Raw genomic sequence first — 27,436 nt, 5'->3', positions numbered from 1 at the left:
TCTGTCGCTTTCTGTAGCTTGTTTTTCTTTCATCGCAACCCAACAAAAACGGCGTAAAAATCAAATTGATGATTGTGGCCGTCAACGCAGTGAAAGTGAAAGAGGTTGTGACTTTGTAGGCAGCATTCTCTTCCCTATTTGTTTTTCCATTTTGTTTCACAGTGAGTCCCCAACCGGACTGGCCTTTGGTGAATGAGCCATCTGTGAAAATGATGATGTCCTCTTCTTTGCTGTTTTCTTTCATGGGAAGTCACTACGAAAACCTTCTGAGCTTGTATAAATACATGAAAGTTATTCCCCTTTAACCAATGATGGTACTTCGGTTTCCAGCTGCTTCCGTTCGAAGGTTGTAGTTTAAAATTAATAATAATAGTAATTGTACACTTTAGTGTTCGTAGGCTCCTATCAAAATTCAACGCCTACATTTCACAGTGGTTGCATTTTGTGTCAAACATCAACTGCAGCGTTGGAGACGGTAGTTAGTAACTGCATTTTCCTATAGTATTGTTTATTGTTGTTCGTGCAATTAATTAACGTCCTTGTGCCAACAAGTGATTTTGTTCGTTATCATTTTGATTATAAGCGTTATATTATTTCTTTTTCTTTTTCAATGAGCTGTTTCAACGACAAAAATGCATTAATTTTTGGCTTTTTATTGTTCTTTTTTTTTTTTTTTGTTATTGGTAGTTGCATACATATATGTATATTCCCCCAGAAAGCATGGGACACCCCCCCCCCCCCCGCCCCCCTCCCCGCCCACACACACACACACAGATCAAAGTATTTGTGCTTAGATTGCAAGCACTGCATGGTGATTTAATATAGAGATGTATAAAATGACTAGTGGATTACATGGCAGTAGAACTATAAATTCTTTGTTTAGATTGAATGAGAACACTGCAACAAGAGGCCATTCCTACAAACTGTTAAAAGTTTCAGTTAAAGCTTCCAGATTTGCTTTTTTTTTTTTTTTTTTTTTTTTTTACTAACAGAGTAACAAATGTTTGGAATAATTTGCCACAAGATGTTGTTTCCGCAGGAACAGTGAAAACTTTTTTAAAAAAATTATCTTGACATTCATTTACAGAACTTTGGTTTGGTTTTTGGTTTTGTGTGTGTTCATTGATTTTATGTTTGTTCACTAAGAGTGCTTAGTGTTCTCAGCTAAGCTATAAGCAACAGGAGAATAAGATAAAGACAAGTGGACGCAAAGATTAAATATCTTTAGACAGGTGGATGAGAAGATTATATAACTTTAGGCAGGTTGATGCTAAGATTACATAAATTAAGACAGGTGGAAATGTACATCATATTTATAATAAAGACAGGTGGACACAAAGGTGGAAGTGAAGGGGAGACAAAGACAGGGGAAGCGACCCAGCCAATTCCAGACAAGGAGAGATGAGTCAGGCAGTGCCTGGAGCAGGTGCTGGAGATGGCGCCACTGGAGAGCTGCCTCTGAATCAGCGTCCAAAGTTGGCTTGTGAGTGTGTGTGTGTGTGTGTGTGTGTGTGTGCGCACGCACGTGCATGTGTGTGTATTTGTGTATCTGAGTGTGTGTGTGTATGTGTGTGTGAACGCTTTTGTGTGTGTCTGTGTGTGTGTGTGTGAGTGTGTGCATGCCTCTATGCATGTGTGCGTGTATGCTTTCACGCAACCTTTCTTGTATTGAGCAAATTAGGTTTTATTCTTTACATTATAATGTAAATATGACATGCGTGCTCTCTTGTGACGTGTCTTAGTACACACATAGATGGAACTGTGACAAAAAAAACAGGGATTAGAACAGTTAGATTAGGATTTTCAGTGGATTATTGTTTTTTGTTTGAATTTTTTTGTTTGTTTGTTGTTGTTGTTTTTTTTTTTGGGGGGGGGGGGTGTTAAACATTGATATTAATTGTACACACATCTTTTTCTTTAGTTTTGATCATGCAACACAGAAATAAGTACTACTTATTAGAACCAAGTAAACAATTGATAAAGAAAAAACATTACAAGTAGATTTTTTTTTTTTTTTTTTTTTTTTTTAAAGGATGTGGACAAGAGAAATCAGATCAGTATATTTAGATTTTTCACACACACACACACACACACACACACACACACACACACACACATGCCAGGTACTGTCTTTACACAAATCTGCACATATTATTTGAACATTTACAAGAACAAAGAATGCTCACTCCATGAACACCTTGTCACAGAAGCTCAAGAAGCGCATCAGACGAACGACAGGGTAACACTTTTCAGAAGAGGAAATGAAAGAGGTGTGTGGGTTGTTTTTTTTTAGATTTAAAAAAATAAATAAATAAAAAACTTATCTGGGGATTCCACTTGACAGGTTGAAAAGGGGGATTTTCAGTGGATTATTGTTTTTTGTTTGAATTTTTTTGTTTGTTTGTTGTTGTTGTTTTTTAGGGGGGGGGTGTTAAACATTGATATTAATTGTACACTTTTCAACCTGTCAAGTGGAATCCCCAGATAAGTTTTTTATTTTTTTATTTTTTTAAATCTTAAAAAAAAAACCACACACCTCTTTCATTTCCTCTTCTGAAAAGTGTTATCCTGTCGTTCGTCTGATGCGCTTCTTGGGCAAAGATAGCAAAAAAAAAAAAAGCTTTCATAACTGTGAAACTGTATGTTTGGTGCATATCTGTTATGCATGTGTGGGTGTATGTGTGAATGTGTGTCTTCATGTTTTACATTTATTTGCTTATTTATCATCATTGTTGCCTTATTTATTTTTAATTTTTTTTATTATTATTATTTTATTATTATTACCATTACTGCTACCTTTTTTTTATATCATAATTATTATTTATTTATTTACTTATTTATTTATGTAAGCGTATCTATTATTTATTCACCTTTTTTTTTTCTTTTTTTTTTTCTCAAGGCCTGACTAAGCGCGTTGGGTTACGCTGCTGGTCAGGCATCTGCTTGGCAGATGTGGTGTAGCGTATATGGATTTGTCCAAACGCAGTGACGCCTCCTTGAGCTACTGAAACTGAAACTGAGCAGAAAATGCTCTGACTTTGTGATTTGTTGTTGTTGTTGTTGTTTATTCTTCGAGAAATTCTCAGCACTCTGGAATCACCAGCTGAGCATAAAGATATTGGAAGTGATCTAATATAATCATTTCCCCTGCTTCAGTTTCTTTTTTTTTTTTTCTTTTTTTTTCTTTTTCATTGTGTCTATAGATATTTTGGATGTGTGTATGTTTTGTAATGTTGAAATGGCAAAGCTTGAATTAAAAAGTTTTTTTTTTTAAATAATAATAAAATAATATAAAAAAATCTTGGAGTGTAGTTCAAAAGAATGTCACAAAGACATGTGGGTGTGTTGAAGGGTTTATGACATTAAAACACATGGTAGTTAGTTGGTAACCTATCCTGTTAGAAATGGGCAGATAGTGTAGACCCTCAAAAAGGGAGGTTGAACATGGGTTGACTGGTCAAGAGAGGTCAAACATGGGTTGACTGGTCAAGGGGGGTTAAACATGGGTTGACCGGTCGGGGGGGGGATAAACATGGGTTGACCGGTCAAGGGGGGTTAAACATGGGTTGACCGGTCAAGGGGGGTTAAACATGGGTTGACCGGTCAAGAGGGGTTGAACATGGGTTGACCGGTCAAGGGGGGTTAAACATGGGTTGTCCGGTCAAGAGGAGTTAAACATGGGTTGACCAGTCAAGGGGTTAAACATGGGTTGACCAGTCAAGGGTGGTTAAACATGGGTTGACCGGTCAATAAGAGTTAAACATGTGTTGACCGGTCAAGAGGAGTTAAACATGGGTTGACCGGTCAAGGGGGGTTAAACATGGGTTGACCAGTCAAGGGGAGGGGGGGGGTTAAACATGGGTTGTCCGGTCAAGGGTGGTTAAACATGGGTTGACCAGTCAAGAGAGGTCAAACATGGGTTGACCAGTCAAGGGTGGTTAAACATAGGTTGACCGGTCAAGGGGGGTTAAACATGGGTTGACCAGTCAAGGGGTTAAACATGGGTTGACCAGTCAAGGGGGATTAAACATGGGTTGACCGGTCAAGGGGGGTTAAACATGGGTTGTCCGGTCAAGAGGAGTTAAACATGGGTTGACCAGTCAAGGGTGGTTAAACATGTGTTGACCGGTCAAGGGGAGTTAAACATGGGTTGACCAGTCAAGGGGGGTTAAACATGGGTTGACCGGTCAAGGGGGGTTAAACATGGGTTGACCGGTCAAGGGGGGTTAAACATGGGTTGACCAGTCAAGAGAGGTCAAACATGGGTTGACCAGTCAAGAGGGGTTGAACATGGGTTGACCGGTCAAGGGGGGTTAAACATGGGTTGTCGGGTCAAGAGGAGTAAAACATGGGTTGACCAGTCAAGGGGGGTCAGACATGGGTTGACCAGTCAAGGGGGGTTAAACGTGGGTTGACCAGTGCAGTCATCCACAGTTCTGTCCCTTTTTACAGCTCCGGATTTTGAAGGAGACGACGGCATGCCAGGGCCCTGCACTCTACGCTACGAGTACCAGACCGCTAAGGGAGACGACTGTGAGTGGGACATCGTAACGGATCCTGACAGCGGGGGGTAGGATGTTTTCCTCCAGTCTGTTGGCGTCAGTTTACCACTTGTATTTGTACAATGTAGTGCAATGCAATGCAATGCAATGCAATAATTTACAGTGCAACACATCTTTATCCATATTTCTGGAATTTAATTGTGGATGAATAAAGAATTGTTTTCTTGTGTTGTATTGTATTGTATTGCATTGTATTGCATTGTATTGTATTGTATTACACAAACACCAAAACACCACACACAGGATTTCACTTCTCCAATGAAAATGTGTCTGTCTGAATGCTCACCGCAATAATTAGCCCTCCCTTGTTTTGCAAATTTGTTTAACAAAGTCAGAACCATTCCAGTTGTAAATTATGAAGAAAAAAAAAAAATTTTTAAGTTGTAAGAAAACAGAACCACATCTGGAATTTTATCCATTTAACAGTTGAAAAATGAGGGAGATTTTTTTTTTTTCGTACATCTTCAGGAAATGGTCAATCAAAGTACAGATGATGGCTGTATGTGTGTGTGTGTGTGTGTGTGTGTGTGTTTGGTAATGTGCACAACTTTTGAGTGTCCATATATATATATATAGAGAGAGAGAGAGAGAGATATTAATAGATACGTATGTACACACACACACACACACACATACACACACACACACATAGAGCCATCATCTGTACTTTGATTGACCGTTTCCTGAAGATGTAAGTAACACAGATATATATATGTGTGTGTGTGTGTGTGTGTATAACTGATGAAAGTGATTATTTTTTTAAAAGTTGGACAAACAAGTTAGAATTACCCTAAATTTTAGGCTTTATTTTGTCTTTCTGTCTCTCATTCTCTCCCCCCCACCCCCTTTCTCTCTCTATATATCTCTCTTTCTCTCTGTATAGATATATATATATATATATATCTTATATATTTCCCCTGTTTTACAGGACCTACATGTTCTTCCAAGCAAAGCGCAAGGGCTCTGACGGAATTGTGGCCATCAACAAGTCTTCGGTGGTCCCCAGCGACGTGAACCTTAAAGAAATCCTACAGGTGAAGTCTAAGGTGAGTGCGCCCATGACACTTCAATGTGTGATGGCCTAGAGGTAGCACGTCCGCCTAGAAAGCGAGAGAATCTGAGCACGCTGGATCGAATCATGGCTCAGCCCCCGAAATTTTCTCCCCCTCCACTAGACCTTGAGTGGTGGTCTGGACGCTAGTCATTCGGATGAGACGATAAACCGAGGTCCCGTGTGCAGCATGCACTTAGCGCACGTAAAAGAACCCACGGCAACAAAAGGGTTGTTCCTGGCAAAATTCTGTAGAAAAATCCACTTCAATAGGAAAAACAAATAAAACTGCACACAGGAAAAAATACAAAAAAAATGGGTGGCGCTATAGTATGGCAACGCGCTCTCCCTGGGGAGAGCAGCCTGAATTTCACACAGAGAAATCTGTTGTGATAAAAAAAGAAATACAAATACAAACACACTCAGAATGAAGAAGTTATCTGTGAGTAAAATGGGAAATAACGTTTGTGAAAGAATCAGGGGAGGTTGTGTGTGTGTGTGTGTGTGTGTTGGGGGGCGGGTTTTTTTTGTTGTTGTTTTTTTTGCCCGAAAGGGAAATTAATCTTTTGAGAGCAAGGGAGCTTATCTTTGAGAGCAATGGAACTGATCTGTGAGAGCAAGGGACATGGTGTTTTTAGGGAATGGGATATCTGGCTATGTTTATAATTATATTCAAATAATGCTTCTTAATTCTTTCTGGGTTTTTTACATTAAGAATACTAGTTATTACCTGCAGTGTGTGGATGTATGTATGAAACGATGTAGGTGATATTTTTTACATTTGTATCTTCGTAATATTCGTAAAAGCTGTTTTTGACTTGTACAGTTATGGTCCCCATGTTGTTTACTTGTCTATGTTGTGATAATGCACCTGACCAAATTTCTCCAGTTGGAGATAGTAAAGTTATTCTTATCTTATCCTATCTTATCTTATCTTATCTGTTCCCAAAAAGGGAAAGCCAGCTAGTGTTGAACAAGGGGAAGAGGACTGACATATTTTAGGGATGCAAGATAACACCAGTATGTAAACATTAACCCTTTGTCTTTAAAAGTTGTTTGTTTGGGGTTTTTTTTTATATTAAAAAACAGTGGGAAAAGACAACAGTTCAGCCACATGTGAAATGTTCAATTGCCGCTTAAATTTAACCCTTTCGCTGCCAGGAAAATAAGATTTAAGTGAAATCTATTTGCCAGGGTTTTTCCACAAAAAACGGGTATAAATTTTCAAAAAATTCTGTGCTCTTTGTTATTGGAGAAAGACCCATAAAAGTATATATTTTCTGAAAGGGAAATGAATAAAGAATACAAAACACATGATGTTTTCCCATTTTATGCATTTTAAGTGACATGCTGTTGTTTTGAAATCAGTGTTTTGTTTTTTGTCACATTTTCAACTTGTTCATTACAAACATTAGTCTGGTAATTTGCACAAAAATATCATTTTCTGGACAAATGAATATCTGCACACACAAAATCATACTAGAACAACCACAATATAAAAAAAACTGAAAAAGAAATAGATGCATTGTGACTTCTGCAAGTGATAATATGGATGTGAGGCCACGCCCCCTCAGTCTCCACCCTCCTCCTCTTCACCCCTCTCACACCGTCACTTCATCAGACCGCGTTGGCTGAGTGCCAAGAAAATAGCTCATACGGTGCCCTGCTAAAAATTCGTCTGCTAGAGTTGAACAGCCTTCATCACTCACTGATAGTTGTATCTTGGCCACTCTCTTGATTGCTCCCTTTATTTTCTATCAAATCGCTCTATAAATGTTCACCACTGTCTTCTCCTTCGAATTTATGCTCCAATTCTTTCTGAGCATTAGCTGAAGAAAGTAATCTTGGTTGATTTAGTTCGCCACGAGCGCATGTCTTGAGCACGGAGTCAGTCCGACATTTTGTTGAGCGAGCGAGGAGAGGAGCCAGGCAAAGACTGCGGCCAGTAACCCAACCAAAACGTTCAAATAAAGGACTGCCTTATGACGCAGATGGTGTTTCTAGCTATGAATAGAATCCAGAAAGATTCCCCAAGCTAAAGCTACCAGCATTTTTGCCAACGAACTGAATGCAAAACAGGGAAAAGTCAGAATATTTCGATGACGAGTTATCTCGTCATGCAGGCAGCGAAGCATACATGCTTGCCATGACGAGTTATCTCGTCATGCAGGCAGCCTAGGGGTTAACTCACTCAGTACGGACAGTCCTCTCTTCTCCTCCACACAGATCCCTCGGATGTCCAGTGGGTGTCTGAATGAATGACCCAACCTTTAGCTTCCGTCGTCAGAATTGTGGTATTCTTTGTCAACATTCACCTCTTCAGTGTAAGAGCCTTCCGCTTGCAATATTTTGATGACGGTAATTGGGGTGAAACGCTGTTAACGTCGTCTCTTTCGCCGTTCGTATGGAGAGAGTTAAAAAGTCATAGATGATAAGGAAAGACAAAGTGTCGGACTTGAAGGACTGTACGTCAGAATACAGTAGTACCCATTCCAGATTTTTAAAACACTTGGTGAACATGAATAGTGAAACTTCCAGTCGCTCACTATTTAAGGACAGCAGTGACAGTTAAATCAGTCAGTACTTTACCTCTCTCCCTTCCCCCCATCCCAGTCATTGTCATCATCATCAACAGCATTAACATCATCATCATCATCATAGCGGCAGCATTATCACAGACAACATATCATCATCATCATCACCACCACCATCGCAGCAGTGTTATCACAAACAGCATAATTATCATCATCGTTAGCAGCATCATCATCATCATTAGCAGCAGTATTATCATAAACAGCATATGATCATGATCATCATCATCAACATCATCATCATCATCATCATCGCAGCAGCATTATCGCAAACAGCGTATCATCATCGTTAGCAGCGGCGGCAACATCAATGACGCTGACGTAGCTGTGTCAGTTTCTCTTCTCAAGGAGGTGTCTAAGTCATGCAGATAGACCCACATACACCACACCACACCACATCACACCACACCACACCACACCGCATCAAACCACATCACACCACACCACATCACACCACATCACATCACACCACATCACATCACACCGCATCACACCGCATCACACCACATCACATCACACCACACCACATCACACCACACCGCACCCCCGGAAAACGGAGTACGGCTGCCTACATGGCAGGGCAAAAGCGGTCATACACGTAAAAGCCTACTCATATACATACGAGTGAACGTGGGAGTTGCTGCCCACAAACAAAGAAGGAGAAGAGAAAGAAAGAGAGAGAAAGCGTATCGCATACAGAGTTGATAGATTCAGTCCTCAGCCGCATTGCCCACGCAAGTCTCATCCGGCATCTTGTTTCTGCTCTTTTACTCAGTTCAGTGTCATCTGCCAACACGGGGAGTCTGTGAGGATCAGGGTTCAAATCCTGCTCTGGCACTTTCTCCCCTGCCTGGTACTGGAGAGTCAATCTTAGCGCCTAGCCATTCGGAGGAGACGATAAAACCAAGGCGTCCGGTGTGGGCGCTGAAAAAGAATTCATGGCAATGAGAGTGTTGGCGAAAATTCTGTGGCAGAAACCCACTCTGACTGGTACACAAATATATGTGCATGCACTCAAGAGCTGACTAAGCGCTTTGGGTTATGCAGCCGATCAGGCAGAAGTGATGTAGCGTATACGGATGTATCCGAACGCACTGACGCCTTCTTGAGCAATTTAGAATCTGAAACTAAAACTTTCCTTTCAACTTTTTTTTTGTCTCTGCCCCCCCCCCCCCCCCCCCCTCCCCCTCCCACGGATCAGAAACTTCACTGCAAGAACGGCTGGTATGAGGTGAACCTTGTGAAGAAGAAGGCATTTAAGCTGGAACCGTACTTCCGACCCACCCGTCCCTAGGCTGCATGCCGTCCGTGGAGAGGATGCTGGGACGGGAACAGAGTCTGCTGCACCAATGGGGCCCACAGCAACTCTGGACCTGCAGAAGGAAGAGTCCTCTTACGTCTTGACTCTGTTCAGTCGCACAGGGGGATCAGTTGTAAGAAAACCGTGTGTTTGTTCTGTATTGTCTGTACATTTGTGTGCGTGCATGTGTGAGTGTGTGCTATAAAATGCATTTTGTTTTAATCTAAGCCTTATTTATTTCATAGCTTTTTATAATCTTTAGTGTGCCTTTGCATTCATATGAACACACTGGATGTTTTCCATTGTCAGATAGCGGTTGATATGTTGTTGTTGTTTTTTAAGGCATGTTTATAGTCAACTATGATGTAAGGCGCTTTGAGCAGCATTGGTGCTGGACATTGTGCCATAGAAAAACTATGTATTATTATCATTATTATTACATCATTCTGCACGGCATGTTCAGACTGTGCCAGTCTTGAATAGAAGCTGATTTGTGTTTTTTGCACATTTCTTCTGTAACTGCTGCTGTGTGCACATGTCAAATGGTCAGTACAACTAAAGACAAGTCCAGAGCTTCCTTTTTTTTTTTTCTTTTTTCTTTTTTTTTTTTTTTTTAGAAGTTTCTGGGTTTGTTACCTGTGTGCTGTCTGAATCTGCAGCATAAGCAGCATTGACTTGAAGTTGTGTACCTTGTGTATGAAGAGAGTTACCTCTCTTTATTGTTTGTTCATCATTTACTCTCATAGCCCCATTGTTGATTCATTTGTGAGGGGGAGGGGGGGGAAGTAATACAATACAATGCAATGGTGTACAATGCAATACAAAGCAACACAACACAACACAACACAACATAACACAGCACAAAGCAATATAATAATTGGAGGCGCGGGTTCGAACCTGCTGAGGACCAGGAAAATAGAAAAAAGAAAAGGCGGCAATACAAGGGCATCCAGGAGTCATGACCTGGGTGCGGCCCGGCCCCCTTGGAGTGTAAGGAGTTAAGGGCTGAAACACTTTAACCCCTAGGCTGCCTGCATGACGAGATAACTCGTCATGGCAAGCATGTATGCTTCGCTGCCTGCATGACGAGATAACTCGTCATCGAAATATTCTGACTTTTCCCTGCTTTGCATTCAGTTCGTTGACAAAAATGCTGGTAGCTTTAGCTTGGGGAATCTTTCTGGATTCTATTCATAGCTAGAAACACCATCTGCGTCATAAGGCAGTCCTTTATTTGACCGTTTTGGTTGGGTTACTGGCCGCAGTCTTTGCCTGGCTCCTCTCCTCGCTCGCTCAACAAAATGTCGGACTGACTCCGTGCTCAAGACATGCGCTTGTGGCGAACTAAATCAACCAAGATTACTTTCTTCAGCTAATGCTCAGAAAGAATTGGAGTATAAATTCGAAGGAGAAGACAGTGGTGAACATTTATAGGACGATTTGATAGAAAATAAAGGGAGCAATCAAGAGAGTGGCCAAGATACAACTATCAGTGAGTGATGCAGGCTGTTCAACTCTAGCAGACGAATTTTTAGCAGGGCACCGTATGAGCTATTTTCTTGGCACTCAGCCAACGCGGTCTGATGAAGTGACGGTGTGAGAGGGGTGAAGAGGAGGGGGGGGGGGGGTGGAGACTGAGGGGGCGTGGCCTCACATCCATATTATCACTTGCAGAAGTCACAATGCATCTATTTCTTTTTCAGTTTTTTTATATTGTGGTTGTTCTAGTATGATTTTGTGTGTGCAGATATCCATTTGTCCAGAAAATGATATTTTTGTGCAAATTACCAGGCTAATGTTTGTAATGAACAAGTTGAAAATGTGACAAAAAACAAAACACTGATTTCAAAACAACAGCATGTCACTTAAAATGCATAAAATGGGAAAACATCATGTGTTTTGTATTCTTTATTCATTTCCCTTTCAGAAAATATATACTTTTATGGGTCTTTCTCCAATAACAAAGAGCACAGAATTTTTTGAAAATTTATACCCGTTTTTTGTGAAAAAACCCTGGCAAATAGATTTCACTTAAATCTTATTTTCCTGGCAGCGAAAGGGTTAACTCTCTCCATACGAACGGCGAAAGAGACGACGTTAACAGCGTTTCAGCCCAATTACCATCATCAAAATATTGCAAGCGGAAGGCTCTCATACTGAAGAGGTGAATGTTGACAAAGAATACCACAATTCTGACGACGGAAGCTAAAGGTTGGGTCATTCAGACACCCACTGGACATCCGAGGGGTCTGTGTAGAGGAGAAGAGAGGGCTGGCCGTACTGAGTGAGTTAACTGAGGGGGGTTTCTTCTCTGAAGATCTTGTACTGTCCAGCTCTCTATAGAGTTTCTTATCATAGTTCAATACAGCACAGTGCAGTACAGTACAACTCTAGACCTGAAGAGTCCTCTATGTCGGACTCGGTTTTGTTACTAGTTTTTTGTTGTTGGTTTTTTTACACTTTGATGAAGCTGTAATTTTTTTTTTTTTTTTTTTTTTTTTTTTTTTTAATTGTCTTTCAACTCCTAGAGATTCGTCTCTTGGCTCAAGTACACTTAATAATAATAATAATAATAATAATAATGGATACTTATATAGCACACTATCCAGAAATCTGCTCTAGGTGCTTTTACAAAAACGCTTTGTTAACATAAATTATTACATCTATGTTACATACACACTCCAAAATGTGACCACACACACACACACACACACACACTGCATACATACATTTTAACATACATGTGTATCTAACAGCTACCCTAACACATACGCACACATAGGCAGGCACAAGCTTACATGAAGACACGCACACACAATACACATTCATTTACATGCATGTAGTTATGTACACATACATATGTATACACACATAGTCAAGCACAGCTAACGCAAAGGAAGCGTAACTTAATATTTATGTGATGTATAATGTGTATATATATATATATATATATATATATATATATATATATATACATAAGTCTGCACGCTTTGACATCTTGAAACTGAAACACATAGCATTCACTTTTCAGAACATGACCATTTGTGAAAATGTGCGTCGCATTTACGTGACCAATACAATTAATGTTGACGAGGTAAGAAAAGCACAAGTCATTCAGACTGACACATAGGGAAAGCAAGCATGGGTTTCCTGCGATCTCGTACGCTCACCCACTCAGACACATCACAGTCTGTCACCCCGCACACCCCCACCCTCCTCCTGCCTGACAGATACGCACATGTCAGTACACACTGACAGACACACACATGTGTCAGTACACACTGACTGACACACACATGTGTCAGTACACTGACAGACACACACATGTCAGTACAAACTGACAGATACACATGTGTCAGTACACACTGACAGACACACACATGTCAGTACACTGACAGACACACACACATGTGTCAGTACACACTGACAGATACACACACCAGTACACTGACAGACACACACACATGTGTCAGTACACACTGACAGATACACACACCAGTACACACTGACAGATACACACATGTCAGTACAAACTGACAGATACACACATGTCAGTACACACTAACAGATACACACATGTCAGTACACACTGACAGATAAACACGTCAGTACACAGATACACACATGTCAGTACACACTGACAGATACACACATCAGTACACACTGACAGATACACATGTCAGTACACACTGACAGATACACACATGTCAGTACACACTGAAAGATACACACATGTCAGTACACACTGACAGATACACACGTCAGTACACACTGACAGATACAGACATCAGTACACACTGAGAGATACACACATGTCAGCACACACTGACAGACACACACGTCAGTACGCACCAACAGATAACACACGTCAGTACACGCTGACAGATACACACTTGTCAGCATACACTGACAGACGCACACATGTCAGTACACAGTGACAGATAGATACATCAGTACACACTGACAGATACACACGTCAGTACACACTGAGAGATACACACATGTCAGCACACACTGACAGACACACACTTCAGTACACAAATACACACATGTCAGTACACACTGACAGATACACACTTCAGTACACAAATACACACATGTCAGTACACACTGACAGATACACACTTCAGTACACAAATACACACATGTCAGTACACACTGACAGATACACACTTCAGTACACAAATACACACATGTCAGTACACACTGAGAGATACACACATGTCAGCACACACTGACAGACACACACTTCAGTACACAAATACACACATGTCAGTACACACTGACAGATACACACTTCAGTACACAAATACACACATGTCAGTACACACTGACAGATACACACTTCAGTACACAAATACACACATGTCAGTACACACTGACAGATATGTGCACATTAGTACACACTGACAAATACACACGTCAGTACACACTGACAGATACACAGATATGAATACAGAAAACAAGTAACATGCTTCTTTGCAAAGTGATTGTAAACTTGGCATGCAATAATCACAGTCATACACATGGAATAAGCACAGTAAGAGAACAGGTATAGATATTATTACTATAATGAAAACAAATACATACATGATTAAAACCAAGCTATTCAACAGTGTTTGAAACAAATACACAGTATAGAACACACACACACACACACACACACACACTGTATCATTCTATACATCAAAAGGAATGAAATCAAGTAGGTGTGGTTGTGTATGTATGTATGTGTGTGTGTGTGGGTGGGGCGGGGGGGGGGGGTACATCATATCAGACTTGACCACCGGTCATTTTTGTTGTTCAGATAATAAATATTGTTAACCCTTTCACTGCCAAACTCGCATTGACGCATCAGCTAGGCAGAGGACCTGTGTCACTGAAAGGCGACCAGATCACAAGTCTGTTATCCATGAACCAACTGCTCTTAATTTTCGTTGGTAAGACAGGCCATATTTCCTACACATCACAGGGGGGGAATCCCCAGCTGTTGTTTGACAGCGCATTTTTGACTCACTTGTATAAACAAAGTGAGTCTATGTTTTAACCCGGTGTTTGGTTGTCTGTGTGTCCGTGGTAAACTTTAACATTGACATTTTCTCTGCAAATACTTTGTCAGTTGACACCAAATTAGGCATAAAAATAGGAAAAATTCAGTTCTTTCCAGTCATCTTGTTTAAAACAATATTGCACCTCTGGGATGGGCACAAAAAAATTAAAAAAATGAAGCCTAATTATATGCAAACTGCATTTACTGTTATATTTATATTTTTTGTATTCTCTAAACTTGGCACTTTGATCTGATATTCTGACCCAAGAACAAGAGCAGTCATTATTATCATTTTTTTGTTCAAACAGGAACTTCTTTTGCTAAGCATGGAAGTTTTATTTATTTTGCAAACGTTTTGGTGCAGGTAGTAAAAAAAGGGAAATTACTCTGTAATTAATGCTAGGGGACTTAATATGCTTTAAACTTATCTTTCTCATCTTAAACATTACATTTTGAAATTATGCTCAATACATATCACAAGTGAGGCTTGAAGGCCTTGCCTTTCTTGTCTGTGTTTGTAGCGCAAGGGAGTTTTCAACTCTAAATTGACTGGCGGTGAAAGGGGTCAATCTGGCCGTGTAGGGAGGAAGGTGGCAGAACGGTTAAGACACCTATCTGCCTGTACAGTGTCCATGAGGGGTCTGGGTTCGAGTCCTGGTCTCGCCTTTTTCCCTCGCAAGTTTCACTGGAAAATCAAAACTGAGCATCTGTGTTTTATAATATTGTTTGCAAAAGTATTACTTATATTGATGTAAAATTGAGGACAGCTTTCCACAAATATCAGTTGTTGTTGTTGTTGTTGTTTTTTAACAAATTAAAAAAATTGATATAGAATTGAAGAATATAATGCATTTATTAACTTGAACCATGCTATTTTCTCTGCCAGATGGTTACCTTACAAATTATTGATCACAAATGATTAGTAACCTGTTCACGATTAACGAAAATTAACCACCCATATTTATTTTCTTTTTATTGATATTCATAAGAAATGATTGTGATGTTCACTTACTGTGAACATACTCTAAGATACTTGACAGTTTGTATTCCTGGACAGCTTGTGTAAGATCTTAAGAAATGAATGATAATACTCCATGATGATAACCAACCAATGTATAATCCAGCTGCTTGGCTGTTTCTGTCTATCAGAGTATTTATGGTGTTTTTTTTCTGTGTTTTTTTTTTTTTTCTTTATAAATGTCCATTAAGATGTTGTTGTAAAATGTCAACCTATCAAAATGGAATTTAAAAAACGTTTTTAAAAAAAACAAAAAAACAGAAACTGGGCATCTGGTCTTTGATATGAGACGATATACGAAGGCCCTGTGTGCAGTTCGCACTTTTGGCATTGGAAAAGAACCCACGGCAACAAAAGAATTGTCCTCTGGCAAATTCTGTTCAGTGTCATAGCGAATGACTAGCGTCCAGACCACCACTCAAGGTCTAGTGGAGGGGGAGAAAATATTGGCGGCTGAGCCAGCCGTGATTCGAACCAGCGCGCTCAGATTCTCTCGCTTCCTAGGCGGGACGCGTTACCTCTAGGCCATCACTCCACATGTATGGATTTATGCAAATGCAGTGATGCCTACTGGAGAAAGTGATGGTGATTTGATGGTGACACATTTTTAAATGAACGATGATCTTTGTAGTTGCATTTCTTGTGAAGAGAAAGACAGAGAGAGAGGGGATGAGAGAGAGTGTATGTGTGAGTGTGTGTGTGTGTGTGCGCGCGTGGTGTGTGGGCGTGGTGTGTGTGTGTGGGGGGCGGAGGGGGGGGTAGATGTGCAATGCGGTTTGGCTGACTGAAATGGAGAGGCACGTAAATTTCAGTAATCTGTATATTTGTATACATCTATTTCCATTTGGTGCCATTTAATTTATCTTTTTATTTTCTAGTCATTTTATTTGTTTGTTGTTTTCTTCTTATGTTGGACATGTGCTGCTGCCAAAAAGAAAATCGCTGTACCAAAGCATAGACAATAAAGTTTGTGTATTGTGTATTGTTTTGTGAGATGGTGATTGTGATTGATTGAAGATGATCACCATTTGTTCCTTTTAGTTTCCTCCATGTCTATCATGCATCAGATGTTTTGGCTGGGTGTGGTGCACTGCTGATACAAGAGGTGTGGTGATGTTGGGGTCCATTATTGTTAACATCTTTTTTCTTCTTCTTTTTTTCTTTTTTTAGGTGAGTATGTACATAGAGACATGCATTTTTTTTTTTGTTTGTTTGTTTTTTTGCTTTTGTTGTTGTTGTTTTCAGTTCTGTTATGTTTTTTCTTATTAAAAATATACAATAATCAACTTGAAAGACAGTTGCATGTTTGTGCATGTGCGCGCGCGCGTGTGTGTGTGTGTGTGTGAGCATGTCTGTATGTGTATTTTGGTCTGTTTCAGACTGATGTAGTTAGTTTGAAAGTATGACATAAATGTACTGTTATCATAGTATCATTATCAGAATACCTACCAGTATATGAAAACAACAAAACTGATGAAGAGACAAAGATGATCCTGAACAAATAGCTTCAAAGTTGCAAGCTTCAAAAACAAACACAGAGAAAGAAAAAATATAATTTCACGGAATGCTCTTGCTCTGACACACTTAAGATCAAATAAAACTAAGATATGAAGGGGAGAGAGAGGTAAGATTTGATACACATGTATATAGTATTATTATTAAGTATGTGTTAGATATTGGTACACACACTCCTGTTTTTGAAAGGCTTTTTATGTATTGAAAAACACAAAAAAAATGAAACACACATTTATATTTCATACACACATGTACAAATAGTACTCGCAGAGAGAAACACATTTATGCATGCTCTTGCACACACACACGCGTATGTAAAGTGGACAGGTGAACAATTCCAGTGAGTTTGAAGATGTTGAAAGAGGCACATTTCATTGCCCCTGCCAAATGGCATACACACCAGGCTGATTGCTGATCCTGACTTCTGGCCTGTCATCACCATCATCATCATCATCATCGTCATCATCATCATCCCCCATGGTTCCTGACTTCTGTCTCATCACTTTTGGGGTCACTGGTGTGAGAGTAAAGTCACTGACAGGACGCAGAAAACGAACAGGAGAACACGGTCACCGGTGTGAGAGTAAAGTCACTGACAGGACATTGAAAACAGGAGAACGCGGTCACCGGTGTGAGAGTAAAGTCACTGACAGGACGCAAACAGGAGAACACGGTCACCGGTGTGAGAGTAAAGTCACTGACAGGACATTGAAAACAGGAGAACGCGGTCACCGGTGTGAGAGTAAAGTCACTGACAGGACATTGAAAACAGGAGAACACGGTCACCGGTGTGAGAGTAAAGTCACTGACAGGACATTGAAAACAGGAGAACGCGGTCACCGGTGTGAGAGTAAAGTCACTGACAGGACGCAGAAAACAGGAGAACGCGGTCACCGGTGTGAGAGTAAAGTCACTGACAGGACGCAGAAAACGAACAGGAGAACACGGTCACCGGTGTGAGAGTAAAGTCACTGACAGGACGCAGAAAACGAACAGGAGAACACGGTCACCGGTGTGAGAGTAAAGTCACTGACAGGACGCAGAAAACAGGGGAACACGGTCACCAGTGTGAGAGTAAAGTCACTGACAGGACACAGAACAAGAGAACATGGTCACCAGTGTGAGAGTAAAGTCACTGACAGGACGCAGAAAACAGGAGAACACGGTCACTGGTGTGAGAGTAAAGTCACTGACAGGACGCAGAAAACGAACAGGAGAACACGGTCACCGGTGTGAGAGTAAAGTCACTGACAGGACGCAGAAAACAGGAGAACACGGTCACCGGTGTGAGAGTAAAGTCACTGACAGGACATTGAAAACAGGAGAACACGGTCACCGGTGTGAGAGTAAAGTCACTGACAGGACGCAGAAAACAAACAGGAGAACACGGTCACCGGTGTGAGAGTAAAGTCACTGACAGGACATTGAAAACAGGAGAACACGGTCACTGGTGTGAGAGTAAAGTCACGGACAGGAGAACAGGGTCACTGGTGTGAGAGTAAAGTCACTGACAGGACGCAGAAAACAGGGGAACATGGTCACCGGTGTGAGAGTAAAGTCACTGACAGGACGCAGAAAACAGGAGAACACGGTCACCGGTGTGAGAGTAAAGTCACTGACAGGACGCAGAAAACGAACAGGAGAACACGGTCACCAGTGTGAGAGTAAAGTCACTGACAGGACATTGAAAACAGGAGAACACGGTCACCGGTGTGAGAGTAAAGTCACTGACAGGACGCAGAAACCAGGAGAACACGGTCACCGGTGTGAGAGTAAAGTCACTGACAGGACGCAAACAGGAGAGCACTAAGAGAGGTACCTGTGATGAACGGAGGGGGCGGGATGCAGACAGCATCAGCCAGTCACACAGTGGTGATGGCCTGGGACTTCTTGCTGTCTGGGGACCCAGTGTCGGAGAGAGGCGAGGAGGCCAGGGAACCCGTGGTGATAGTGATTGGAGGCGCCGCAGGACGACTCGCCTGCCCTCGCGCAGACACAGCGACAGGAGGGTTCGATTCTCCCACCCCGCCATCCTCCTCCACCACCTCCTCCTCCCTCCCCGGCACCTCCTTGATGGGAGGGGACTGGTGGGAAGAAGCCAGCGCCAACATCCTCCCTGCTGTGGGCGGTGGTTGCTCCGTGTCGTCCGGGTCTGACGTCACCACGCCGCCGTTGTGGAGGGCGGACCGTGGGAAGGGAGGTCCTTGAGGGCAGTGCTCTGGAGACGAAGACCCCTGGAGAGGCTTCCCGTTCAGCAGGATCCTCTGGTTGGAGAGCCGCACGCCGTCCACGATGCCCGTGGTGGTGAAGATGACGGAGGAGGTGGCGGCGCTCGAGCCCGCGGGCTCCGGGTGGAAGTCCACGGCGTTCCGGTAGTTGGCGAAGACCAGCTCCAGGTCGTTGATGATCTTGGTCCAGCGGAAGTCCCCGCCCTTCCTGCGGGTCACCGTGACCGGGGCGCCCACGTGCGGCATGTACATCTTGGTCCGCACTGTGAAGGTGTAGGAGACGGGGACTTCCGACAGCAGCACCTGCACGTCGCACAGTGAGTGGCACCTTGATGAGGCAGGGCAGCTTGGGTTGTTGACATTCATCACTTTTTACATGCGTCATTGAATTACGTCATGAGTCACATACTCTCTTGCCATGGGTCTTTGACGTACATCGCGAATTATACCCTGCTACATGGGTCATTGATTTTATACCATACGTACACTTCTGTTACATGCGTCATTGACGACGTACATCACGTGTTACATGGGTTATTGACTTACATCGTGAGTTATACCCTGTTACACGGGTCATTGATTTATACCATACCTACACTCTGTTACATGGGTCATTGACTTCCATCTTGACTTGTACCGCGTTACACGGGTCATTGATTTACACCATACTTACAGTCTGTTACATGGGTCATTGATTTACATCATGAGTTATACCCTGTTACACGGGTCATTGATTTACACCATACTTACACTCTGTTACATGGGTCATTGACTTACATCATGAGTTATACCCTGTTACACGGGTAATTGATTTACACCATACTTACACTCTGTTACATGGGTCATTGACTTCCATCTTGACTTGTACCGCGTTACACGGGTCATTGATTTACACCATACTTACACTCTGTTACATGGGTCATTGACTTCCATCTTGACTTGTACCGCGTTACACGGGTCATTGATTTACACCATACTTACACTCTGTTACATGGGTCATTGACTTCCATCTTGACTTGTACCCTGTTACATGGGTCATTGATTTACACCATACTTACACTCTGTTACATGGGTCATTGACTTCCATCACGACATGTACCCTGTTACATGGGTCATTGACTTACATCACTGAATAATTTTTGATAATGTTTGGTATCTTGTGTTCAGTTTTTCCATGTTTGATATTTACATATGTGTTATATATTTGTAAACGTCTAGGAGTTATTTTCAAGATTGGGCGTAAATGCTCATAATAATGATAATGATAATAATAATAATCTTATCATATCCTGCCCCGTCTTTTCTCATCTCATCTGGCCTGGCCTGGCCTGGTCTGACCTCACCTCACCTCTGCCGTGTAGTTGGAGTGTTCGGCCACCTTGATGTCACTGCTGGCCGTCCACGTCAGGGTCTCCTCCACCGTCTCCCCCGTCGTCTTGGACACGTTGATGCGCATGTCCACCTCCCCGCCCACAGAGCACTTGCCGCCCGCGGCGGGCAGCCTCGGCAGGCCCAGGGAGAAGTTGACCTTGCCCCCGACCGTGAACCCCTTCTGAAAGGTCACGGCCATGGAGGCCTTGCGCGTCTTCTCGAAGCGGAAGGTGTAGGTCTGCTCCTTGCCGGTGCCGTTGGTGAAGTCCGTGCTGAGAGCCGTGACGTAGCCCGCGTTGTGGGTGACGTCACGACCCATGTGCGTCACACCCTGCGCCAGGGTGGGTGGCCGCTGGGAGGTGGTGGTGGTGGTGATGGGTGCGAGGGCTGGGTCGGTCTTGGGGGGGGCCACATCCTGGAAGATCTTTTCGAAGTGGAAGTAGTTCATGGGCACGTCGAGGTGGAAGTCCTTGCGGCGCAGGCACAGCTTCTGCCAGAAGGGCCTGCATAGGCGGGTCACCCCCCCACCACGGGGAGCAAAGCAGTCATGGCTTCTTTTAGTCACACTGAGGCACGCAGTATCTCGCTCGTTCAGTGCTCACAGGCAGGCACACAGACAGCACAGAGCAAAGCAGTCATGGCGTCTTTTAGTCACACTGAGGCACGCAGTATCTCGCTCGTTTAGTGCTCACAGGCAGGCACACAGACAGCACAGAGCAAAGCAGTCGTGGCTTCTTTTAGTCACACTGAGGCACGCAGTATCTCGCTCGTTCAGTGCTCACAGGCAGGCACACAGACAGCACAGAGCAAAGCAGTCATGGCGTCATTAGTCACAAGACACGTGCAGCGTGACGTCATCACTACTCACAGGCACATAGATAACACGTAGCGAAAGTCATGACGTCATTGGTCACAGACACACACACACACACACACACACACCATGACGTCATATGTCACAGGCGCACAGCATAACGTCATCGGACAACCTGATCATGACTGACAGACAAAGTAATCGGTATGTGAAGGTAAATTTAGGGTCTTTGAAGGAAGGAAAATTTGATACAACGAATGAAAATGACTGAGAACTGACTTTGGACCTTCTTCATTCAACAGACCATAACATGAAAAAACAAAAATCGTGACACTGGTTTACTTCAAGAAACAATAAAAAAAAAATAATTTAAAAAAAATTAAAAAAACCAACGCAGATTGATAAGCAAACCAACGCAAAACAAAATGTTATTGAAACCATCCCTAAAAAGACATTGTATGCAGAGCCAACAGAGGTGTTATTTGAGTGGAAAGAAAATACTAAATTACTTACGATTCTGACGCCTGTCACTTTCGGTAAAAGTTGAACCATGGGAAAAGTGTATAATTATGTTTTACTATCAAAAATGGATTTTTACAAATAATAATTTTACCTGGGACTTCTTCGTTCATGGGCTGCAACTCCCCCGTTCACTCGTATGCACACGAGTGGGCTTTTACGTGTATGACCGTTTTTACCCCGCCATGTAGGCAGCCATACTCCGTTTTCAGGCGGGGGCGTGGGGGGGTGCATGCTGGGTATGTTCTTGTTTCCATAACCCACCAAATACTCACAAAGATTACAGGATCTTTAACGTGCGTATTTTGATCTTGTGCGTGCGTATACACACGAAGGGGGTTCAGGCACTAGCAGGTCTGCACATAATTTTATGTTGACATAATTACATACTGGTTGTAAGGCTGTACCAGATATTGGAGTTAAAGCTGTACCAGACACTGAAAAGCTGTAACTTCTGGTTAGAAAGGCGTCCCAGGATAAATAAATGTATGCCAGACATAATTACATACTGGTTGCAATGCTGTACCAGACATTTTGAAGGTATATCGTATGGCTGGAAAGGTGTTCCAGAGAAAGTGGTGTGCCAGACATAATTACTCATTGGTTTTAACTCACTCAGTACGGCCAGTCCTCTCTTCTCCTCTACACAGACCCCTCGGATGTCCAGTGGGTGTCTGAATGACCCAACCTTTAGCTTCCGTCGTCAGAATTGTGGTATTCTTTGTCAACATTCACCTCTTCAGTATAAGAGCCTTCCGCTTGTAATATTTTGATGGTGGTAATTGGGGTGAAACGCTGTTAACGTCGTCTCTTTCGCCGTTCGTATGGAGAGAGTTAAAATCGTTACGGATATAAAGGTATGCCAGACGTAATTACCTGCTGGTTTTGAAATCGTTCCAGACATACAGGTATGCCAGACAGATTACCTGCTGGTTTTAAAATCGTTCCAGACAGACGTGAATGACCTGCTGGTTTTGAAATCGTTCCAGACATGAAGGTATGCCAGACATAATTACATGCTGGTTTTGAAATCGTTCCACACACAAAAGTATGCCAGACATAAGTACCTGATGGTTTTGAAATCGTTCCAGACATGAAGGTATGCCAGACATAATTACATGCTGGTTTTGAAATCGTTCCACACACAAAAGTATGCCAGACATAAGTACCTGATGGTTTTGAAATCGTTCCAGACATGAAGGTATGCCAGACATAATTACATGCTGGTTTTTGAAATCGTTCCACACACAAAAGTATGCCAGACATAAGTACCTGATGGTTTTGAAATCGTTCCAGACATGAAGGTATGCCAGACATAATTACATGCTGGTTTTTGAAATCGTTCCACACACAAAAGTATGCCAGACATAAGTACCTGATGGTTTTGAAATCGTTCCAGACATGAAGGTATGCCAGACATAATTACATGCTGGTTTTTGAAATCGTTCCACACACAAAAGTATGCCAGACATAAGTACCTGATGGTTTTGAAATCGTTCCAGACATACAGTGGAGTGATGGCCTAGAGGTAACGCGACTGCATAGGAAGCGAGAGAATCTGAGCGCACTGGTTCGTAGCACGGCTCAGCCGCAGATATTTTCTCCCCCTCCACTAGACCTTGAGTTGTAGTCTGGACGCTAGTCATTCGGATGAGACGATAAACCGAGGTCCCGTTTTACAGCATGCACATAGCACACGTAAAAGAACCCACGGTAACAAAAGAGGCTTGTCCCTGGCAAAATACTGTAGAAAAATCCACTTCGATAGAAAAACGTAGAAAATCTGGAGGCAGGAAAAAATACCCCCCCCCACCCCCACCCCCCCACCCCCCCAAAAAAGGGGTGGCGCTGTAGTGTAGCAACAGACGCGCTTTCTTTGTGGAGAGCAGCCCGAATTTCACACAGAGAAATCTGTTGTGACAAAAAAGAGTGATACAAATTAAAGGCATTACAGAGAGAATTACCTCCTGGCTTTGAAACTTTTCCAGACATAATCGTGTAGTATTTTCTCCACGTCGATGATGAAGTCGGAATGGTTCTCTTTCTCACCAGTGGCTGACCAGCAACACCCCATGGCGGTCACCCGGAATGGCACCCTGTGGCAGCTCTGCACACACATACACGCGTACGCACACACACACACACACACACACACGCGCGCGCGCGCGCGCTCACACACACACACACATGCATACATACATGTGCACACACACGCACGCACGCACGCACACACACACACACACACACACACACACACACACACTGTCTGATATCACTTAATGTGGATAGACATTAAATCAAATTGAACACACACACACACACACACACACACACACACACACACACACACACACAGATACACTTCACACACACACACACACACACACACACACACAGATACACCACACACACAACCACACACACACACACACACACACACTGTCTGATATCACTTAATGTCGATAGACATTAAATGAAATTGAACACACACACACACACACACACACACACACACACACACACACACACACACACACACACACACTCCCCCTTCACACACACACACGACTGAAAGACTTTATAATAGTTATGAGCCTGCAAAGGCTTCTGCGATCTTCTTCTTTTCTTCTCTTTTTTTCCGGTCCCCCCACCCCCACCCCACCCCCCTCTCCCCCGTCACATTCAACAACTTGAGCAGTTTCACCAGAGATGTCTACGAAAGATCCTCGGCATAAAGTGGCAAGACAGGGTCTCCAACCTCCAGGTCCTAGAGAGGTGCGGCCTGCCCAGCATCGAAAGCCTGCTGATCCAGTGCCAGCTACGCTGGACAGGACACGTTGTCCGCATGACAGACAGCAGGATCCCGAAGATGCTTTTGTATGGCCAGCCGAAGGAAGGCCACCGTGAACTTGGAAGACCCTGCAAGCGCTTCAAGGACACCTTGAAGACAAACCTCAAAGCCTGTGACATAGACATCGCTTCCCGTGGGAAACTGATGCCCTTGACCGCTCTGGCTGGAGGATGCTGTGCTCTAGTGACATAAAGACGTTTGAAAACAATAGAACGCTGGCCATTAAGGAGAAGCGTGTGGAGACGTTTTCCCTTGCAACACCTGTGGGAAGTGCTGCGCATCCAGAATCGGCCTCTTCTCCCATATGAGGACACACACTGACAGATAAGCCTGCCTGCCTACTCATCCGTCGGACCGACGGGAGACTCCATCATTATTTCGTTATATCTGCCGACACGCCGGATTGCACGCAGTGCACTGACAAGATTCCTGGCACGCGACCATCGCTGTTTGTATCGGGGATGTTGGCACACAGTCCGTGCCTCGTGTTCAGCTCGTGTCATTGTATTTCTTTTTATCACAACAGATTTCTCCGTGTGAAATTGTCGGCTGCTCTCCCCAGGGAGAGCGCGTCGCTACACTGCAGCGCCATCCCCCTTTTTTTCTTTTTTTTTTTTTTTTTTTTTTTTTCTATTTTAAAAAAAAAATTTCCTGCGTGCAGTTTTGTTTGCTTTTCCTATCGAAGTGGATTTTTCTACAGAATTTTGCCAGGAACAACCATTTTGTTGCCGTGGGTTCTTTTACGTGCGCTAAGTGCATGCGAGCACACGGGACCTCGGTTTATCGTCTCATCCGAATGACTAGCGTCCAGACCATCACTCAAGGTCTAGTGGAGGGGGAGAAAATATCGGCGGCTGAGCCGTGATTCGAACCAGCGCGCTCAGATTCTCTCGCTTCCTGGGCGGACGTGTTATCTAGGCCATCACTCCACATATATCACTCATTTCGAATCACTAGGAGCCAGAGAGATATATTGATTCCATTACTATTGTCATTAGACAGACATTGTATAGATACAGGCTTGGGATGTGGGAAATAAAATTCATGTTAACGAGAGGTATTCTCGAAAATCTCGGTTTATTGTCTCATCCGAATGACTAGCGCCCATACCAACACTCAAGGTCTAGTGGAGGGGGAGAAAATATCGGCGGCTGAGCCGTGATTCGAACCAGCGCGCTCAGATTCTCTCACTTCCTAGGCGGGACGCGTTACCTCTAGGCCATCACTCCACATGTCTGGCAATGAAGGGGAGACCCCATCATTTCAACAAACGTTGGTTATCGGTTCATTTCGCGTTTATATTTTGTCTCAGACAAGACTATCGGGGAAAGAAAAGGGCAGACAGTTATCTTGACAGTGTACCAACGATTCTTGCACACACAGTTCGGGTTGTATCAGTTCCGTTGAACTGCTAGTAAGTACTCAGACAATTCCAGAATTGCACGTCGGGACCGCTGCCTTCTGAGCAGAAGAAGTACCATCACCATCACTGACCACTACCATCTCCATCACCCACCACCTGCCACAACCACCACCACCACGACCACTACTACCACCACCTCACCACCACCGGCCGCCATCACCACCACTACCATCCCACCACCTCAACACCACCACTAACATCAACACCGACGCAATTTGACAAGGGAGATAAGACAAAGCTAGGGGAAATAACCAGACGAGGCCGGGGAGGCTTGTATCGAAGGAGGACTCCAGAGGGCCACGAAGTGTTGCATACATTTGCATACATTTGCAAGCTAACAGGGGAGAAGGAGGTTGACGGCTCCAGTTGACACGGACGCAGATTTCTGAGCGGACGATGCTGCTGCTGCCGCCACCATTGCCGAGTCTACCCTTTTCCTCTACTTTATCCCGCCCCGCATCAGCCCCCCCCCCTCCCCCCCCCCGCCCCCCCTAGCCCCCCCCCCCCCACCACCACCACCTCTTCTCCAGCACCCAATACCTGCTCCTCCCCCCCCCCTCAGCCCCTCCCCACCCCCCCTATACACACACCTCTCCCTCACCAACTGCTTTCCTCTTTCTCCCCATCTTCTGTTGGCTTGCTGAGAACCAGATAAGGGAAGGGGGAGGAGGGGTTAAGTGGGGGAGGTGGGGGTTAAGGGGGGGGGGACGTGGGGGTGGGGGGGGAGGTTTAGGGGGGAGGTGGGGGTTAAGGGGGGAGGTGGGGGTTAAGGGGCGGAGGTGAGGGGGAGGTGGGGGTTAAGGGAGGAGGTGAGGGAGAGGTGGAGGTTAAGGGGGGGAGGTGAGGGGGAGGTGGGGGTTAAGGGAGGAGGTGAGGGAGAGGTGGGGATTAAGGGGGGGGTGAAGGGGAGGTGGGGGTTAAGGGGGGAGGTGGGGGGTTAAGGGAGGAGGTGAGGGAGAGGTGGGGGTTAAGGGAGGAGGTGAGGGAGAGGTGGGGATTAAGGGGGGGAGGTGAGGGGGAGGTGGGGGTTAAGGGGGGGAGGTGGGGGGTTAAGGGGGCGGAGGTGAGGGGGAGGTGGGGGTTAAGGGGGGGAGGTGGGGGTTAAGGGGCGGAGGTGAGGGGGAGGTGGGGATAAGGGAGGAG

At 43.7% G+C, this 27,436-nt stretch overlaps 2 protein-coding genes across 8 annotated transcripts in view; one reads left to right on the top strand and one right to left on the bottom strand.

The window, feature by feature from the left end:
- The window catches only part of LOC143275588 (uncharacterized), a 9,749-nt gene extending 207 nt beyond the window's left edge, over nucleotides 1-9,542 (top strand). Inside the window, exons 1-5 of one of the 5 annotated variants that reach the window (XM_076579798.1) lie at nucleotides 1-475; nucleotides 1,329-1,483; nucleotides 4,453-4,570; nucleotides 5,491-5,608; nucleotides 9,406-9,542. The exon at nucleotides 1-475 is cut by the window's left edge and continues 207 nt beyond it. In XM_076579798.1, the coding sequence (XP_076435913.1) occupies nucleotides 1,402-1,483; nucleotides 4,453-4,570; nucleotides 5,491-5,608; nucleotides 9,406-9,498 (411 nt within the window). In that variant the 5' untranslated portion in view covers nucleotides 1-475; nucleotides 1,329-1,401 and the 3' untranslated portion in view covers nucleotides 9,499-9,542. Of the gene's footprint in view, nucleotides 479-1,324; nucleotides 1,484-4,452; nucleotides 4,571-5,490; nucleotides 5,609-9,405 lie in introns of all 5 variants that reach the window. The other 4 variants (XM_076579797.1, XM_076579796.1, XM_076579799.1 and 1 more) reach the window with 4 other exon arrangements.
- Nucleotides 9,441-27,436, bottom strand: part of LOC143275587 (uncharacterized) — a 44,131-nt gene continuing 26,135 nt past the window's right edge. The window contains exons 2-6 of one of the 3 annotated variants that reach the window (XR_013053444.1): nucleotides 23,984-24,126; nucleotides 20,664-21,189; nucleotides 18,907-19,618; nucleotides 15,055-15,239; nucleotides 9,442-9,577 (exon numbers count right to left, since the gene is read on the bottom strand). Coding sequence is in view for 2 of the 3 variants with exons in the window: in XM_076579794.1 (XP_076435909.1) it covers nucleotides 18,950-19,618; nucleotides 20,664-21,189; nucleotides 23,984-24,093 (1,305 nt within the window). In the remaining variant the exon portion in view is untranslated. Of the gene's footprint in view, nucleotides 9,578-15,054; nucleotides 15,240-17,264; nucleotides 19,619-20,663; nucleotides 21,190-23,983; nucleotides 24,127-27,436 lie in introns of those variants that run through there. The other 2 variants (XM_076579794.1, XM_076579795.1) reach the window with 2 other exon arrangements.

This window comes from Babylonia areolata, chromosome 30 (genome assembly GCF_041734735.1).
Source record: "Babylonia areolata isolate BAREFJ2019XMU chromosome 30, ASM4173473v1, whole genome shotgun sequence".
Taxonomy (NCBI): Eukaryota; Metazoa; Mollusca; class Gastropoda; order Neogastropoda; family Buccinidae; genus Babylonia; species Babylonia areolata.
Note: the sequence above shows the minus strand (reverse complement) of the source record. Positions and strands in the feature narration are given on the sequence as shown.